Genomic DNA, 19,087 nt, shown 5'->3' on the forward strand with positions numbered 1-19,087 from the left:
AATATTTAAGTGGTACCAGTGATTTTCTTAAAGTTTTCTTTCTTAATAACATACAGTGACTTAATATATGAGCCCTGGTGGCACAATGGTTAAATACTGCAGCCACTAACTCATAAACCATAAGATTATGAGTTCAGTCCCAGCCAGGGGCTCCAGGGTTGACTCAACCTGGCATGCTTCCGTAGGTCAGTCAAATGAGTACCCAGCTTGTAGGGGGCAAATAGCTTACATGTTGTAAACTGCTTAGGGAGCACTTAGATGCACTGATAAGCTGTATAGAAATGTACTTGCTATTGCTATAAGGATTGTTTTTAATATAAAGTGACTTATTTTGTTCCTTAGTTGAAACTGAAAATTAAATTACAGAATGCAGACTGTACGGCAGTACTTTCTGGTTTAGATCCAGACAGATGAGTAAAGTGTAATAAGCTGGGCTGCCTTTTAGATTTCTGTTTGCCTGATTTAAGCTCCTGAAGCAGTAGTAAAATATTACGAAAATAGACAGGTGTTAGATCCAGGCATGGAGCCAGTCCAAATATAAACAAAGATAAGAGTGAGGGAAGATGAAGGTAAATAACCAGCTTATAATAATAATGAGCCCGACAACATAAGGTTACTGGCCTTATGCCAGTAGTGCCAACAAAATACCTGAACACTTGTATGCAAGAAAGGAGACACTAGTAGATTTGAAAGAGAATAAACCTCAGCATGTACACTGATGATAAACTGAAAGGTAAGATAGTAATAACTCCTGGGTTACTCCAGATCCCTGTTTTGATTGGATGAGAGAGCAGAGGAGGAGTGTAGATTTTCCAGGCGACTGGCTAAACAAAGACTGGAGAGAATATTTGCTTTTGGAAAACTGGTCCACATCTGCTGTTGCCACCCAGGCATGTATCCAGGATTTTGGGAAGGGGGGTCCAGACTAAGTGCCGCTATTATAATGGGGCTTGGGCGTGGCGGCGTGCATTGTATCTAACGGAAGGGGGTACGAACCCCACAGACACCCCCCGGCTACGTCCCTGTGCCACCACCAAGCAGTCGTTCATAACCCAAACTGCAATGTGTGGTAAGACATTCCTTATGAAGCTTGTTATCTAATACCCAACCAAATGCCAGTGTAAAATTAAGGTTAAAAAGACATGCTAGGAGAGGGAGTGTAACACTTTGCTATATAACTCTAATAGAGGTGTACTGTATATACTCGTGTATAAGTCTAGAAATTTAGGCCAAAAAATTGACCCCAAAAACATGAGTCGACTTATCCATGGATCAATGTAAGTATTGTACTTTAACTCTTATTTAAAATAATGAACCATCCCCTGGTGAAAAGCAAGAGTATAATCTGTACTGGAAGCACTAAATCCCTCTAGTCTCTCATCCATCCAGCCTTAAGAGTAAGCACAAAGAGTTATATTTGCTGGAATTTTGTAAGTTCTTTGACATTATTTTGCTTTGCTTCATCCTTTACATCCTTTGCTATATGCCCCTAAGTTTTACCCTCAACTTATCCACGGATCATAGCAAAATCCATAATCCTGGCCCCAAAAACTGCTCTCGACTTATACATGAGGTCGACTTATAGTCGAGTATATACAGTACGTTTGTTTAAGAACATACCTAGACTGATACTAGGGCAATGTAAGCTGTTCTAATAACTGGGCTACTAGAATAACATAAAGCTGCAACATGTTCTCCTGTTTATTTCCTGATAGACTTAACAATACTTAAGGGGAATGCAGATGTTGACCTGACTATTGGATAGGACTGGGTTTTTCAAACTTGGAGGTTAGGTGACCATACACATCAACACCCAGAAAAGCCATAGATTCAGATGACAGTAGAAACACTAAATAGAATCTTATAGCACCTTTAAAGCTGGAAGAAATGTTTTTGCCAACAGTCTCAAGAATTTGATCAGGAGGGTTTTAAAGTGAGTTCCCTAGGGGAGGGAGACAATATTAAGGAAGGAAAAATGGCTGGAGAAAATAGTCAAACTGACATAGAGGAAACAAGAAAAAAAGTGCAAGGACCCAACAGTGAGAGGCAAAAAAACTTGCACAGGCAGCAAGTAAAGGGGACCCATGGTCTGCGATGTCTCTACACTAATGCACAGAGCATGGGAAAAAAGCAAGATGAACTCGAACTCCTAGTACAACAAAGCAAATATGATATAACAGGTATCACTGAAACCTGGTGGGATGAGTCTCATAAGTGGAATGTATAAATAGAGGGGTATAACCTTTTTAAGAGAAATAGGCCAAACAGGAAAGGAGGAGGAATAGCACTATATGTCAGAGATATTTACAGCAGTGAAGTGATCCAGGACATCAATCCTGGAAGCCAGGTGGAGAGCATCTGGATAAAAATTAAAGGGGAGGGAAACAACAAGGATGTTATAGTGGGAGTCTACTGTCTGCAGGCCCCCCAGTCAGATGGAGGAATTGGATGATGCCTTTCTAGAACAGATGACTACACACTCAGAAAGGAGAGATGTACTAGTGATGGGTGACTTCAACTATTCAGATATTTGCTTGAATTCAAACTCAGCAAAATCCTCAAGGTCTGGCAAATTCCTCACTTGCCTTGAAGACAGTTTCATTGTCCAAAAGGTGTAAGAGGCAACAAGGGGGTCAGCTAATTTAGATCTGATCCTAACCAACAAAGATTACTTGCTCAATGGGGTGCAAGTGGTGGGATCCTTAGGCGGAAGTGACCATGTTCTCCTGGAGTTTGTTATACAGTGGAAAGGAGAAGCCAGGCATAGTCAGACACGCATTCTAGACTTTAGGAGAGCAGATTTCAGTAAACTTAGAGAAGTATTGAGGGTGATCCTGTGGTCAGAAATACTAAAAGAGAAGGGAGTTCAGGATGGATGGGAGTTTCTCAAAAGGGAGATACTGAAGGCACAATTTCAAAGAGTTCCAGTGAGGAAGAAAAATGGGAGGTGTTTCAAGAAACCAGGATGGATGACTAAGGAACTTTCAACGGAGCTAAGTTTTAAATGGAACATGTATAAGAAATAGAAAAAGGGGGAAATCACAAAAAAGGAATTCAAAGAAACAGCAGGCATGTAAAGTCAGAAAAGCTAAAGCGCAGAATGAACTCAGACTTGCTAGAGAGGTTAAAAACAAAAGGGCTTTTTTGAATATGTCCGCAGGAAAAGGAAGAAGAAGGAAATTGTAGGGTCACTACGTGGAGAAGATGGCAAAATGTTAACAGGGGACAGAGAAAAGGCAGAATTACTCAACATTTTCTTTGCCTCAGTCTTCTCAGAAAAGGAAAAGGGTGCTCTACCTGAGGAAAATGGAGCAGAGGACAGAATAGGGGAATTTCAGCACAGAATAAGTAAAGAGATAGTACAGGAATATCTGGTTAATCTAAATGAATATAAATCTCCAGGACCAGATGAACTACATCCAAAGGTATTAAAAGAACTGGCTAATGTAATATTGGAGCCATTCGCAATAATACTGTATTTGAGAACTCCTGGAGAACAGGAGAAGTGCCAGCAGACTGGAGGAGGGCAAACGTTGTCCCTATCTTCAAAAAGGGGAAAAAAGAGGATCCCAACAATTATCGTCCAGTTTGACATCAATACCAGGAAAGATTCTAGAGCAGATCATTAAACAGAGAGTCTGTGAACATCTAGAAGGCAATTCCATAATCACAAAAAGTCAACATGAGTTTCAGAGAAAGAAGTCATGCCAGACAAATCTTATCTCGTTCTTTGATAAAATTACCAGCTTGGTAGATGAAGGGAATGCTGTGGATATAGTATATCTTGATTTCAGAAAGGCTTTTGACAAGGTTTCCCATGACATTCTTGCAAACAAGATTGTAAAATGTGGGCTAAACAAAGTAATCGTTACATGGATTTGTAACTGATTGACCAGCTAAACCCAAAGGGTGCTCAACAATGGCTCCTTTTCATCCTGGAGAGAAGTGACCAGTGGGGTCCCACAGGGCTCTGTCCTGGGGCCAGTGTTATTCAACATCTTTATCAATGACTTGGATGACAGAATTGGGAGCATACTCATCAAATTTGCAGATGACACCAAATTAGGAGGAATAGCTAATACTCCAGAGGACTGGATCAAAATTCAAAATGACCTGAATAGACTAGAAAGCTGAGCCAAAGCTAACAAAATGAAATTCAACACGGAGAAATGTAAGGTACTGCACTTAGGGTGGAAAAATAAAATGCACAGATGTAGGACGGGGAACATCTGGCTGAACGAGACTACGTGTGAAAGGGACCTAGGAGTCCAAGTAGACTACAAGTTGAACATGAGTCAACAGTGTGATGTGGCAGCTAAAAAGGCCAATGCAATTTTAGGCTGCATCAATAAAATTATAGTGTCTAGATCAAGAGAAGGAATAGTGGCACTATATTCTGCTTTGGTCAGGCCCCACCTGGAATATTGTGTCCGGTTCTGGGCACCACAAAAAGGATGTTGAGAAACTGGAGCCGTGTCCAAAGGAGTGTGACTAAAATGGTGAAGGGTCTGAAAACTATGTCCTATGATGAATGACTTAGGGGGCTGGGGATGTTTAGCTGGAGAAGAGAAGAGGTGATATGATAGCCCTGTTTAAATATTTGAACGGGTGTCATATTGAGGAGGGAGGAAGCTTGTTTTCTGCTGCTCCAGAGAACAGGACCCAGAACAATGGATGCAAGCTACAGGAAAAGAGATTCCTCTTCAACATTAGGAGGAACCTCCGGACAGTAAGGGCTGTTCGACAGTGGAACACACTCCCTTGGAGATTGTGATGGAATCTCCTTCCTTAGAGGTCTTTAAACAGAGGCTGGATGGCCATCTGTTGGGGATGCTTTGATTGAGAGTTCCTGCATGGCAGGGAGTTGGACTGGATGGCCCTTGTGGTCTCTTCCAACTTTATGATTCTATGGTTCTATGATTCTAGGATTTAAAGGCTAAATCAAAGGAAATTGGTGCCAAAGAATTTACAGAATTCTAGCTGGTATTACTGTTTGTGCTCACACTACATGGATGAGAGAGTAGAGGGGGTTGGTCAGTGCTTCCAGGAAAGAGTACACACTTGCTTTTTACCTGGGGATGGTTCCTTTTTAAAAAATAGGAGTTAAAGTGCAGTACTTACATTGACCTGTGGATAAGTCCACTCAGGTTTTTTTAGTTAATTTTTTAACTAAAATTTTTAGACATATATGAGTATATACAGTATTCCCTTCCAGTTGCTTTTTAAAAGCTGTAGTAAAATCTGATGTGGTGTCTGGTTCAGCCTTGGAGTGCAGCTATGGAGAAAGATGAGGGCATTGCCTCCACCCCTAATAGGAATTCTACCATCCAATAAATTTTTCCCTCAGTCCGCAAATCTCTAGAATTACAGTAATTCAAAACTTCAGTTGAGTATTTAGAAAGAAAGTTTAGGCATCCAAAGCAAGGAGACAGACAAAGTTAGCAAGGTAATGTGAACATAGCAAATATAAAGAGTTCTAGGTGTGAACAATTTTCAGTGTCTCACTTTCTGCTGTGCTAGAAATTTGGGACCTTAAGAAAGCAGAACTGGTATTTAGGAGGGCAAACTCTTAATTTTGCCCCTTCCCATAGCTGCATTCATAGTTCAGCCTTGGTCTTGTACTTGTCTTTTATTCCATGTTGACACATTAACCCTGACTGGTTTAGTAGCATAGCCAGGAAAGAAAACATTAACAGTGTTAATGGTGAGAAGAACAGGAGGAGTTGTTTGTTCTCCACCCCTTTCCATTTTCCTCCTCAAGGGATAGGCTATAAACTCTACTGTCATATAGGCATAACACTACCATCTTTGTAGAATATCACACAAAAAAGGTTTTATGAAAAATGTAGATATTATGATAAAGGCATACCATAAATAAGAAAATGTTAGAATTTTCAATTGCCAAGATAGTATAAATTGTTAAAAAAGGATTGCTATTTGTTGGAAATGTATAACCAATTAGATGGTGAATATTAACTCATCAATTTTAAAAGAATGCCAGAAAGTCTTCCATGCTTAAAATCACTGTTCCTTCTTTAACAGCAATGGCTTTAGCAGAATCAAAATGCAACTTAGAGGTAGGGCCATTTGTTTTTAGTTGATTTTCTTAGTAATAAAAATGATTGGGAACAATGTTTGAAAAGTGGGGAAATGATAATTACTGTATATACTTGTGTATAAGTCGACCTCATGTATAAGTCGAGGTGGGGTTTGGGGACCAACGTTACGGATTTTAATATGACCCATGGATAAGTCGAGGGTGCAGTCGCTGTCCCTCTGCTCCACTTGCCTCTTGGTGCTTCTTTGAGTGGCTGCTGCCCCAAGACGTCCCTGCTGCTCTGCTTGCCTTTTGGTGCTCTGTGAGGCCAGCAAGCTCCAAAGAGCCATCTCTCCTGTCATCCCCAGTGCTCCCTCTCTCCTATGCTTCTCCCTTGGGGCTCTCTAACTCAAAGGGTTGCTCAGATTTGTTTGTTCCTTTGTATATTTTGGAAAGGAAAGAGTTAAAGAGAGGCTCCTTTCCCCCTCCCTTTCATTTTGGACTCCAGCAAGTTTTAGGTTTCTGCCCCTTTAAGAACAGAGCAGCTAAACCAGTGGTTCCCAGACTTTGCTCCTCCAGGTTTTTGGACTTCAACTTCCGAAAGGCTCAGCCCTTTTAGCTAATGGCCTGGGATTCTGGGAGCTGAAGTCTGAAACCCCTGGAAGGCCAGAGTTTGGGAACCACTGATCTAAATAGAGCTCTCCCCCTTTTTCTTTTTCCTGATGCTGGTGAAATCAGGCAAGCTGGCTTCTCCCAGTGTTAGGTTTTTTCCCCCTTTAAAAAGTGAGGAAATTAACAGCCCTCCCTTCCTTTTGTCCAGGGAGACTGCCCTTCCCTCCCTGGCTTGCTCCTTGGCCCTTTTCCTCTCCCTTCGGACTCTGCAGGATGAGGAGCCTGGGTTAGGGGTTAGTTTCTTCCCCTTTGAAAAGATGAGGAGAGCTCTCTTCCCCTTTCACTGAGAAAGCTTCTCTTGCATGCTAGCTGCTCAAGATGAAGCAGCTGGGAGATGTCACCAAAGAGAGAGACCTTCTTTCCAGCTCCTTTTTCTTTTCCTGAGTGGCTCCAGTGAGTAAGTGTTTCTGCTCCTTTAAAGGCCCTCTCCTTTCCTGAAGAAGCTGATCTGGTGAAATCTCCCAGCTGCTAGGCGAACATGCAAGCCAGTCTCTCTCAGGGAAAGGCAGCTCATGTTTGCAAAGGGAAAGAAACGATTCCCTAATCCTGGCTGAAGGGAAGGGAGAGGAAAAGGGACAGAGAGTGACCTCCCTTTTTCAGGAGAGAAGCAGGGGAGCTTGCAGCTCCGTCCCTGGCCAGGCAAGGAGACCCAGGGAGGCAAGGCAGCCTTTCTTTTAAGGGCAGTCTCCCTGGACTGAAGGACATGCCACTCAGCCCCCGCTCCCTGGAAAGAGCTGCGGCCACCATTTTTCTGAGCCACATTACCGTATGGACCCGTGTATACGTCGACCCAGGATTTTGGGATCCATTTTTGGCATAAATTTTTCGACTTATAGACGAGTGTCTACGGTAGTGGTTCAGTATCTCATTTGAAGGGAAATAAATTATAAAATCAATATTCATCAACAAAGTTAGAAAATCTTTTTTATATAAAGTATATGTTCAGATTCCAAAAAAATCATACTTTTTCTTTTTCCAGAATGAAGAGATTCTTCTCATAGGACACTTGAAAACTCTTGTTCCGTGTGCTGTCCGAAATCTAATTCGCTCTAATAAACTCAGCATGCAGAATACTTCTGGAATAGCAGAAGGTAAGTATCAATGTTGAATATGAAAGGACACTTCCATGATATTCTTTACATAACAAGTGTGAAGAATTAGTTTGTAAAGAAGAAATTTATATCTTTTCTCCATCTTATTAATGTCCCCTTCACTCTGTATGGTTCTCATTACAACTATTAGGTTTTTTAAAATACATTGTTGGCTTACACTGTTTCTGCACCGCAGAATTAATGCAGTTTGATCTCACTTTAACTGCTATGAAATTCTGGGAGTTGCAGTTCTATGAGATATTTAGCCTTCTCTGTCAAAGAGTTCTAGTGCCACAACAAACTACAAATTCCAGGTTTCCATACGATGGACTCATAACAGTTAAAGAGTTAAAAACTGCAGTGTAGCAGCAGCCCTAGTGTGCTCAACTGAAAAGAAGGTTGGAGATCTGGAACTGAAGGGGCTGTAGTTCTGTTGTCATGGTCCTATCATTTGCTGGTGAGGCTGAGATTGGTGGTAGCTTTTCCCTTCTGCAGAAATGGCAGACCAATTAAGTAGATCCACCCTAGATCCACCCTAGAAAGGGTGGATTCTTAGATGATCTGATTTTCTCATCAGTGTGGGGGAGAAACCATACCAGGTACACTTAGGCAGCACTTTGAGAGGCAGTTGAATCCCTGGCTTTCAGCATGCGGAGAGAATGTACTTTGTTCCCTACTTGCTGTCCCATCACTAGAAACATCCTGGAATTACCAGAGTGTAGGTCACCATTGCTTGTCTGTATGTGTCTGGAAAAGTTGCACTGATGAACCAGTCAAATTAATTAAAAATGAGCCACTGTGGCTACTATGGTCTCTACCAACAATGTAGGATTCAAGAGCACCATGTTTATGCACCCATTCCATCAGACAAAGTGCAACTTCTGGGACATGTTGATCATTCAATTTCTAGACCCAGGTACCACATACTCTTAGTAACTGCGTGTGTGTGTCTGTGTTGTCGTGTGCCTCCAAGTTGTTTCCAACTTACAGTGACCCTAAGGTGAACCTATCATGGGTTTTCCTTGGCAAGATTTATTCAGAGATTTGCTGTTGCCTTCCCCTGAGGCTGAAAGCCTGTAACTTGCCCAAGGTAACTCAGTAGATTTCATAGCCAAGTGGTAATTAAACCCTGGTCAGAGTAGTCTCTGACAATGCTGGCTCTTTGGCTTAGTAATGGAAATGAGCAATGCCCCCTGTGGTCAGACACAACCTTGGCAACAGGGAATACCTTTACCCCAGAGTCGTAGTCGAGTGTTCAAACCACTATGCCATGCTGGCTCTCTTAAGAGTATATCACACGAGGCTTTTTGGAGCTCAGATCTGGGGTGACTCCTGGTTCAGCTATGTGAATTCACGGCGTAAAGTAAATGTTTTATCACACCTGGTTGCCCTTCTGTTGCTCTTCCGAATCGAGGGGGAATCGAATTCAAGGCAAGTCACGTGATGCAGATTTATGCAAAGCGGAGTGAGTGCAAATTGTATTACCACACCGGTGCATACCATTCGGATTCAACAATTCGAATTGGGACCCTTGGGTATGCTCAGTGGGGCTCTGGACGCTGTCCTCCTTCCCTGCCCCCTCCTTAGCTGTCATCCTTCATCGGACTGAAGGAGCAGTCAGGGGATGATGTGATAGGTCACAGGGGGTCACTGGGCCCAGGATTCAGATGCAGGAGAAGTCAAGGGATGATGGGATAGGTCACAGGGGGTCATTGGGGCCAGGATTCAGATGCAGGAGAAGTCAAGGGATGATGGGATAGGTCTCAGGGGGTCACTGGGGCCAGGATTCAGATGCAGAAGAAGGCAGGGGATGATGGGATAGGTTGCAGGGGGTCACTGGAGCCAGGATTTGAATGCAGGAGAAGGCAGGGGATGATGGCATAGGTCGCAGAGGGTCACTGGGGCCAGGATTCGGATGCAGGAGAAGGCAGGGGATGATGGGATAGGTTGCAGGAGGTCACTGGGGCCAGGGTTTGGATGAAGGAGAAGGCAGGGAATGATGGGGCAGGTTGCAGGGGGTCACTGGAGCCAGGGTTCAGATGCAGGAGAAGGCGGAGGATGATGGGATAGGTCACAGGGTGGCAGAGAGGACGAGATGGCATGAAGGAGGAGGAGGGGGATGGAGGAGCAGGGGGCCAAGGGGGGGCAACATCGGAGTAATCTTCCACCCCAGACCAATTCGAAGTGAAATCGAAGTGAGCTTGAAAGTGAATTCTGTGAATTCCCTTCCCCCCCGGTTTTACCAAAATGAGGGGTCACTTTGGAATCACTGTGGAAGCCCCACGGAAGGAGTGCCAATAGAAAGGAATCTCATCTGATAAGACATTCACGTTATAATGTGAATTCGCATTGTGGACCCGCAGTCACCCCGGATCTGAACTCCAAAAATCCCCAAAAAGCCCCGTGTGATATACTCCCTAGTAACTTTACCTTGCCTTATCATAATTCATCTGGCACTGATAAGGGTGTGCTTCCTTCTGTAAACCATATTGCATTAGGTTTACCAAACAGTCTTTTTCATAGCCCCATCTGTGAAGGAGATGCATAATATAGATGCTAGAGCAGGGATAGGCAACCTTTTTGAGCCGGGGGCCGGGTTGCTGTCCCTCAGACAACTGGGGGGGGGGGGCGAAGCTGGGGGGTGGAGCTTCCACCCTCTGGGGGCGGGGCCACATGCCCCGCCCCCAGAGTGATAATAATAATAATAATAATAATAATAATAATAATAATAATAGTTACAAGCATGGAAACTACTACAAAGCAATTCAGAAAAAAGGAAGAAAGCATGCACACTGTCTCAAGCCAGAAAGGAAAAAAGCTGGGAGGTGAATCCCTAAACAAACACAAGCAGGTGAATGAGCAAAAAGTTTAGGGGAGATGGACACTCGGCAATTTTATTTAAACAGTGTGTTGCACTCAAATGCAATGAATGTATTTTAAAAAATGTTAAAATACAAAGCTAGCGATCTATAAAAAGTAATTCAAGCCTGTGGGCCACGCCCTACAGACATACACGTAAAATGAACAATCAGTACTGGGCCAGAAAACTGCAAATCCCATGGGAACATATACAGTACAAAAAATATCAGTTCATTTGTGCCTCACAAAATGAGATAAAAGGGTATACAACTGGTTAGAGAGTGCACAATGACTAACAAATTAAAAAGGGATAATGCAGTATGCCCATTACAAAATACTAGATAATGACCAAACGCGTTTCGACATATGTGTCTTCCTCAGTGGTCATGTACAAACTGTAAAGATAAAATGAAAATGGGTCACATACATTGCCATATAAGTAGTAACAAAGACCATATAACTAAAAGAGCATGAATCATAAATACCTACTGAAACAATCTTGGAAAGATACTTATAAGGTGTATGGGGACATCCCGTCTCTATGGGTAAGTTGTAGCTCCCAATGGACCAAATATCCTGCCTGAAAGAATATACATGCAGGCAACTTATAAAGATATATAGTATAGTCCTTAGGGAAAAAATATACATATGTAAACTCCTGAAATAGTATCCAGACTTACCTAGGACTGGGATGTCCCACACACAGTAGCAAGCTCTAATGAAGTTAAACAAAGTGGGAACTTTATATCCCTTCACAATCATACAAACTAATTCACATGTGGAGCCCCACCTAAAACTGCTCTGAAGCAAGCAGGATTCTGTAGGTAATAGTTACTATTAATATATCCATACAGTCAATCAAACAAATAGTATTCATGGTAACAAACATAGACATAGGTAAAGAGGAACAGGTAAATAATTACAGAATTTCAGACCAATTGCAGTTCTCATTCAGTCCATGTGGTTTCTGTGTTTGAAGAGTGAAAATCCAAAACAGTTCTCTTTGTCGGAGTTTTCTCTCCAGATACGTCCCAGTTCCAGAGATTCTTTCTATCGTCCAAAATCTGATGTCCGTGTCCGAGTGTTTACATTGAATAAAATGTAATAATAATATAATATATTATATTATATATAATAATAGTTACAAGCATGGAAACTACTAAAATGCAATTCAAAATAAAAGGCAGAAAGCATGCACTGTCTCAACCCAGAAAGGCACAAGGTGCTGAGAGGGGATTTTGCACAGAGAACACCAAGGGCTCCTTCCCGGTTTCTGAGGGGCCTCGAGGCCCTCAGAAGCCGGGAAGGAGGAGGGGGACACCCGCGCAGGCGGCTCCGCCGGCTCCTTCCCAGCCTCTGAGGGGGCCTCAGAAGGAGATGCCTGGGGCCGTGCGGGCCCTGGGAGGAGCCCGCAGAGGCCCAGGAGGCGGCGGCGGCGGCGGTGGATGCGGCCCACGGGCCGGGGGTTGCCAACCCCTGTGCTAGAGAGAAGCCCCCTTTTTGTAGTATTCTGTTTTTTTAATGCCCTCCCAAAGTACAATAGACCAGCCTGAACACAGTAATTTTTTAAATGAAGGATCAAAAATGTCTAATTTACCTAGGTATTTTGCCTACTACCTGTCAGTTTTTATTTTGTTTTGATTTCTTACTGTTGTTTTAATATTGCATTTCTGTTTAAGAATGCAACCTCAGAATTTAATACCCTATTCCAAGCGCACATATTTTTCACCAAAGCCTTATTCTTTTTGTTTATGCTACAACACAGGCATCACTGTTTATGGCCAGTGGGTGTTTACAAAATACATAAAATAAAAATTTACTCAGTGGCTTAATATAGCAAACCTACAAGTTGCTGCTATTTAAAGGGTTTTTGTTGTTGTTGTCTTTTTGCCTTTCTTTGTCCCAATTTAAAATTCTCAAAAGCCTGGAAACCCTGCTGCTTGCCAAAGTACACAGCATCTATAAAAAGAGCCTTCCGAGATGTTTCATATTCAGCCCAGTTAGTACTGAATAAACTACCTCTGGCCTATCCATTTATTTTAACATAAAAAATATATTGTGTAATCCAGGGGTTCCCAACCTTTTTGACTCGCAGAGCCCTTTTTAGAATCAGTTTCTATGGCGGAGCCCCTAAGAGGCCTACCCTATGTCTTATTTTCTTATTTTGATTCTACGTTTTGTTTCTTATTCTTTAATTTCATTCAATTTTTATTTCTTTCATTTTCCAGGAGCAGTCGCAAAGCACCTGGGAAGTGCACATGGAGCCCTAAGGGCTCCACAGAGCACAGGTTGGGAATCGCCTTTGCATGCTTTCTCAAAAGTAAATGCTATTATGTTCAGTAGTAGGATTTACTGCTTAATAAATGTGCATAGGATAGCACCTTACAATTCAGAATAATATGCTAAATATGGCTTTTGGCATCTACATCAATTTCCATTCCCAAAGTCCCATCAGAGCTGCTGATTTATGGGATAATTGTATCATCTTGCAGTCCATTTCCAGGCCCAGGTGCCTGTACTGAACTTTTTGAGAAAGATCACTTTATCCCATATAGAAACAGACCTCAGTTAACACAGCCTCTAACAAAGAAACTCCATTTTACAGAGTCTTTTTACATCTGCCTAGCCTGTGCTTCCTTTCCATCTTGTCTTCTGTTTAACTGGGAGGATTTTTTAAGCCACATTAGCATTGGAAAGCTGATTGGTGAAAGAAGGCTGGAGAAACACAGAATCGGGTTGCATCAGCTTGTTGGTAGTAACAATGCAATAAAGCTTGAGCTGGGAAAGTCTAGCCTAGCCAATCTTACAGGTTGTTCCCACTTAAGATTTGAAACGATTTAAAATACAACATTTTTAATAAAATCGATTCAAAATAACACTGTTCTTATCCCGCAATCCGAATCGCTTTGTTCATCGTTCCCATCTGGTTATTTAAATCGAAGTTTTTACCTGCAAGCGTTCCTACTTGGCATGAAATCGGTGTTTAAATAAAGCGATTCTTCTCCTCCGTACCTTATTTGGAGCTGTCAATCAATAGTACGTCAGAATGACGTAACGTTAATCCGGAATATTTGGAAGCGATTTATCTTTTGGCATCGTTTCCATTTCATTGACAGCCAGGGAGAATCCCTTCAGAGAGCACAGAGATCAATGGGAGAGGCTTCTGGCAAAAAGCGAAGCTCTTTCCAGAGGAACTATGGGATAGGTTTTGGAGGGCAGCATCCTGTCTCCCAAGACAGCCAGGAGAATCCCTTCAGAGAGCACAGAGATCAATGGGAGAGGCTTCTGGCAAAAAGCGAAGCTCTTTCCAGAGGAACTATGGGATAGGTTTTGGAGGGCAGCATCCTGTCTCCCAAGACAGCCAGGGAGAATCCCTTCAGAGAGCCCAGAGATCAATGAAGGAGGCTGCTGGAAAAGCAGGGAGGGAGCACTCTTCCCAAAGAGTCTCTTTCCAGGGTTGGAGGAGAAGGCAGATTCCATTTGAGAAATGGAGGGAGAAAGGCTCTATCCCCCCCCCCCCCATTGATCAGAGCCCTTCCTTGCCTGGGCGAGATCAGATGCCTCCTCGTGAGGAGCTTTCCCTTCCCTGCCTGGGTGAGATCATATGCCTCCTCGCGAGGAGCCTTCCCTTCCCTGCCTGGGCGAGATCAGATGCCTCCTCGCAAGGAGCCTTCCCTTCCCTGCCTGGGCGAGATCAGTGCCCAAGCGGGCAGGGAATGCCTCTTTGAGAGGAGCCTTCCCTTCCTGCCTCTCCTCCGTTAGAAATGAGCTCTCCCCACACAGAGGGGAGGTTGCAATCCACCGGGGGAAGCCTTGTACTCCTTTGGCAGATGCAGGCGCTTGAGCAGCCGGGATTTCAGGCGCTTAAAGCGCTGAAGAGATTAAGCGCCTGTAAACCATTAAAATAAAAAATAAAAATAATCCTTATCTCTTATTGAAAGACCACAGCGGACAAGGGGGTGAGGGAAGCAAAAATGGCGACAGCCAGACGGATGGGGACAGAAAGGGCAACTCCCCCAAGAACAGCCCCATCGCACTCCGCTCCTCCCATTCATCCAACGCAATTTCAAAGGCTGTCGTTCCTATTTAAATGCTCCGGTTCCTAAATCGAATCAATGGAAAAACGTAGGTCAGACCCTAGTGTTTTTTTAACACGCGTTAAATGAGGAAAACTCGAATCAAAATTTTATTCCGCTCTACAATTCGATTTGTAGTGGAGACGATTGCGGGTTGCTCTAGAACCGTTCTAGGTTTAAATCGGATCCTAATAGGAACGCCACTCCTTGGATTCGATTCAGAACGCGGGGTTTCACCTAGTGAGAACAACCCCTGTAACTGACTGGGAGTAAAAGGCATACTCCCAGCAAAGTTGTGTGATTGCGCTAAAGGTTTTCAGACACATTGTGCTAATCCAGGATTTCTCCTGGGAAGAACCAGGAGAAGAACCAGGGAAGAACTCCAGCAACAAACCATTCACGAGGATGTACCATGAATGGTTTGTTGTTGGAACATTCCTGGTTCTTCCCAGGAGAAGTCCTGGATCAGCGCAATGTTGTCTGAAAATCTGAAGCACAATTGCACAACTTTGCCAGGAATATGCCTTTTACTCCTGGCTCCCCCCCCCCCCCATTTGAAAATTTCCTATGACATGAAGAGTAAGCATCAGCTGCCTGTGGAATCCCTAATTGTATATAAATGAACAGCAAAAAAGAAAAGGGGAGAGAAAATAAACTCTCATCTATCTCCAACATGTTAAGAAATATAAGCACAGGTGGTATGCACCTGAGCACATCTTTACACTTGAGTGAGCAAAACTATGACCAGGAATCCCTCTCGCCCCCTACTATTATACAGAACAGGAGGATGTGGGGAGAAAGGAACACCCCTTCCTCTCCCGACCCCCCATGATGGCAAAGATCTGGCAGAGTGCTTATTGCATCTCAATCTTTCTGTGCTTTAGATGTTTTGAATTAACCATTTTTCTTCCAGTGTTTGTAAAGGCTGATTTTATATTGATTTTCTTGTGCTGTTTTTGTTTTGGCTCCCCTCTCCCCATTTTAGGCTGCTTTTTTAATACTGTGTTAAGTCTATTCTGATGTTGTTTTGTTTTGGTATTTAAACTGATTTCTGTATTTTTGCAAGCCACATTGAAGCCTAGGTGGATGAATGTTATAAAATGTTGTGAGTAACTAACAAGCATCATTAGATGTGCTGCATCTGTTGCAATCTGTGTTTAGAATCTATGTTACCTGTTCTTGCCTCATCAAAACAGAAGGAGAATGAAGAATTCATTGACCCAAATCTGATTGTGGCAAAATGTTTGCTGTAACAAAGAAAAAACTGCAAAATAATTCAATTCATCTGAAAATATAAAGAACAGACAATTCCAGATTTCTCTAGAAATAGGTTTATAATGAACATAACATTATGAAAGTAGACCATACATAGAAATATTTGAGAGCAGAAAATATTTGGGAGAGAAAGTGATGGTGCCAAAAAAGGAAAAAAAGTCTTTCATTCCTTGCATTGTTCATTTTAATGACAGATAAATACTTTTTGGAGGGACATATATATAGATGGAATATAGAATGTTAAACATTTTTTTTAATTCTAACAGGTTTTAAACAGGCAAATATTATAATTTTACAAAAATCTCTTGCGGATGACTTTGAAAAATTTTGCCAAGCAAATGACGGTCCACTTCCACTGCTGTACAGAAGTAATCCTGGTGAATGGAAATGCCCATCTCTGAGCAGTGATTCTGATATTAGGTATGTGGATATATGCTGTCTAGTATAGACCTAATATGAATATTAAGGCTTACCAGAAAGTATCTTCTTAGCATTTCAGGGGCTGAGCATCAAGTTTATTTTGATAAGTAAATTATAGTATTATATGAGCTCATTTCACATTTCTTTAGTTTTTGGAAATCACATCCAATTTAGAAAATTGAATATCTGGTGCTCTCTCATTTAAAGAAAGGTAAATCTGGCATTGTGACTCCTAGAATTGCTCACTTTACAAAACCTCAAGAATTTGAAGAAAGGTGGTGTTAGGGCCTTCTTGGTGGCTGCTCAAAATCTATGAAACATTCTGAGAGAGACTGGGCTAGCCCTTTTCATGTCATTCTAACATCAGAAAAATGTGTTCTTATTCTGATGGGCTTTTGACAATTGACTGGCTGAGGAGGAAGGTGCTTTTATGATGTGGATGTTATAACATTTTGTTGATCTGCCTTTAAATTATTTTATGTTATGGTTTCATATTATAATTTAATTGGGTTCTAAAGGAATATTTTTTCTGGTTTTATTTGTATATTTTCATTTTATAAGCCACATTTAGTTCTGCTTGTCAGAGAACGGCAGGATATAAACCAAATGAATGAATGAATGAATGAATGAATGAATGAATAGCAGAATCACATGATATCTTAGGACTTATTGTGTGCCTTTAAGCCATGGTGAACCTATCATGGAGTTCTCTCTGCAAGACTTGTCCAGAGGGGTTTGCCTCTGCCTTTTGTAACTGGCAGATAGTGATTTGCCCAAGGTTACTCTTGACCAAGTGTGGATTCAAACCTTGATCTCTCGGGTTCCTAATCCATCACTCAAACCACCACACCATGCTGATTCACTTTAAGGCTAACACATTTATTGTGGCATAAGATTCAGTTATTTAAACAAGAACAAAGATTTTGTGTCATGCTACATGTCTCATGCAGCTCACCACTGCATTTAGGTTTGCATTACTATCCAACAGTGGTTTTATGAATGGTCACTGTTAAAGATAAATAATCATAGTCTGTAAATTCTGTTTCAGTTCATTTTGACCTATTTACAATCTCTCTCACACACATACACATGCATGTGTAATTCAAAATTGAGGATAACACTTCATGCTTCTTATGAAACCAGCAAGTAGCAATAGCCAGTACCTTTCTATACCGCTTACCGATGTACTATAAAGATGCTACACTTCAAGGTGTCACTAGATTATTCATTATTTTAAAGCTTAAGATACATCAAGGCTAGCAGAATCTTTATTGCTTCAATTCATAAAATTATGGATTTTTGTGGACCCATGGACCTACCTAAATCCCCCATTATAGAACTGTGTGTTCACAGGATTTTGATTGTGAATAGGCATTTCATCTTGCTTTTGCTTTTATATGATACCTGATTAGAGGATTTAATAAACAATTTGCGTATTTCTTTGGCTATGTCAGTGATTCTTTCAATGGGAGATACATCTACAGGACTAAATCTGTGACAGCAGCAGATTCTGATGGGATTTGAGCAATAGTCAGTTTTGAATAAACAAAAGCAGAGTCCTGTGACATGGCTGAAGGTGAAGCAGTTTGTAATGTGGTATTTCTGAGAAATCTGTTGTAATGTGTGATCTCTTGGCGTGCAGTAGTGTTTTTGCTTCTACATGTTCTTTTCCATGTTTGTACATAAAGCAAATATTGTAAAGCAGTTGTGTCTTTAGAGTTGGCCTCACCCAGTACGATAACACAAGGTGTTACACACACCCTTGACTTCCTTTCATACCACATCATTGTAATCTTTTTTTGTACTAATGTTACACATAAATCATAATTCCCATGTATCACTGAATGAAATGGTAATAATTGTAACATAAACAACTAGCAAAATTAAAATTATACCTTTAAATTGAAACATTATGTGTACAGAATAAATGTGTTTACATACACATAGTTTTATGTGGTTAAAGTTAAAATTGGTTAAAATGTGTTTTTAAAAAAAAATTAAAAATTTTGAAATTTTAATTTAAAAAAAGCCTTGGAGCCTCTCCTTTCTCTTCCCACTGAGCTTCACCCCACCATCTCTTCAGCATTTTAAAGAGCCACAGGTGGATGCCACAGCCCGTTTCTGCCAAAAGGCAGATGTTTGAGCAGTGATGTCACCCTCCCTTAGGGTGTCACCTGATGCGGCCCACACACCCCTACAAGGCCAATGTTGTAAAGATTTAGAAAGACTAAAGACTTAGAAAATTAAAGAAATGAAGCCAGTAGTGTTGCACCTGGAATTTCATATCACTTAGGGAAGTTGTGAATACATACAAACAGAATTGCCAGCTCTGATAGTGCTTAGGTGTTTGTAGATCTCTGGATCTACATGGTGTATACCAGTGTTTCTCAAGCTATCTGATATGGGAGACTAACATTTTCCACCCTAATGTACCAGAGACTGGTATGTATTTGTGACCAATGACTACAGCTATTTCCTTCTTTCTTGGAAGTTCTTCATAGACGAGCAGTGGATAGCTTATAGATAGACACTGGTCCGCAAACCACCACTTGGAGTAGCATTGGTGCACACAATCCTAAAATTTCAGTGCAGGGAGTTGGTACGCATAAAATTACACATCTTAGAGTGCCGTGGTTTTGCACATAAGGTGATGTTCA

At 41.7% G+C, this 19,087-nt stretch overlaps 1 protein-coding gene across 5 annotated transcripts in view; it reads left to right on the top strand.

Annotated features, from left to right (window-relative positions):
- Nucleotides 1-19,087, top strand: part of LOC149315043 (D-glutamate cyclase, mitochondrial-like) — a 52,945-nt gene that overhangs the window by 11,061 nt on the left and 22,797 nt on the right. Inside the window, exons 6-9 of one of the 5 annotated variants that reach the window (XM_089522391.1) lie at nt 6,043-6,077; nt 7,689-7,800; nt 12,888-12,947; nt 16,277-16,430. In XM_089522391.1, coding sequence (XP_089378517.1) covers nt 6,045-6,077; nt 7,689-7,800; nt 12,888-12,947; nt 16,277-16,430 — 359 coding nt within the window. In that variant the 5' untranslated portion in view covers nt 6,043-6,044. Of the gene's footprint in view, nt 1-6,042; nt 6,078-6,691; nt 6,821-6,941; nt 7,107-7,688; nt 7,801-12,887; nt 12,948-16,276; nt 16,431-19,087 lie in introns of those variants that run through there. The other 4 variants (XM_089522396.1, XM_089522393.1, XM_089522395.1 and 1 more) reach the window with 4 other exon arrangements.

The sequence above is a fragment of the Sceloporus occidentalis genome, unplaced genomic scaffold, assembly GCF_023333645.1.
Source record: "Sceloporus occidentalis isolate IW3139 unplaced genomic scaffold, rSceOcc1.0.p SCAF_4, whole genome shotgun sequence".
In the NCBI taxonomy this organism is placed as follows: domain Eukaryota; kingdom Metazoa; phylum Chordata; class Lepidosauria; order Squamata; family Phrynosomatidae; genus Sceloporus; species Sceloporus occidentalis.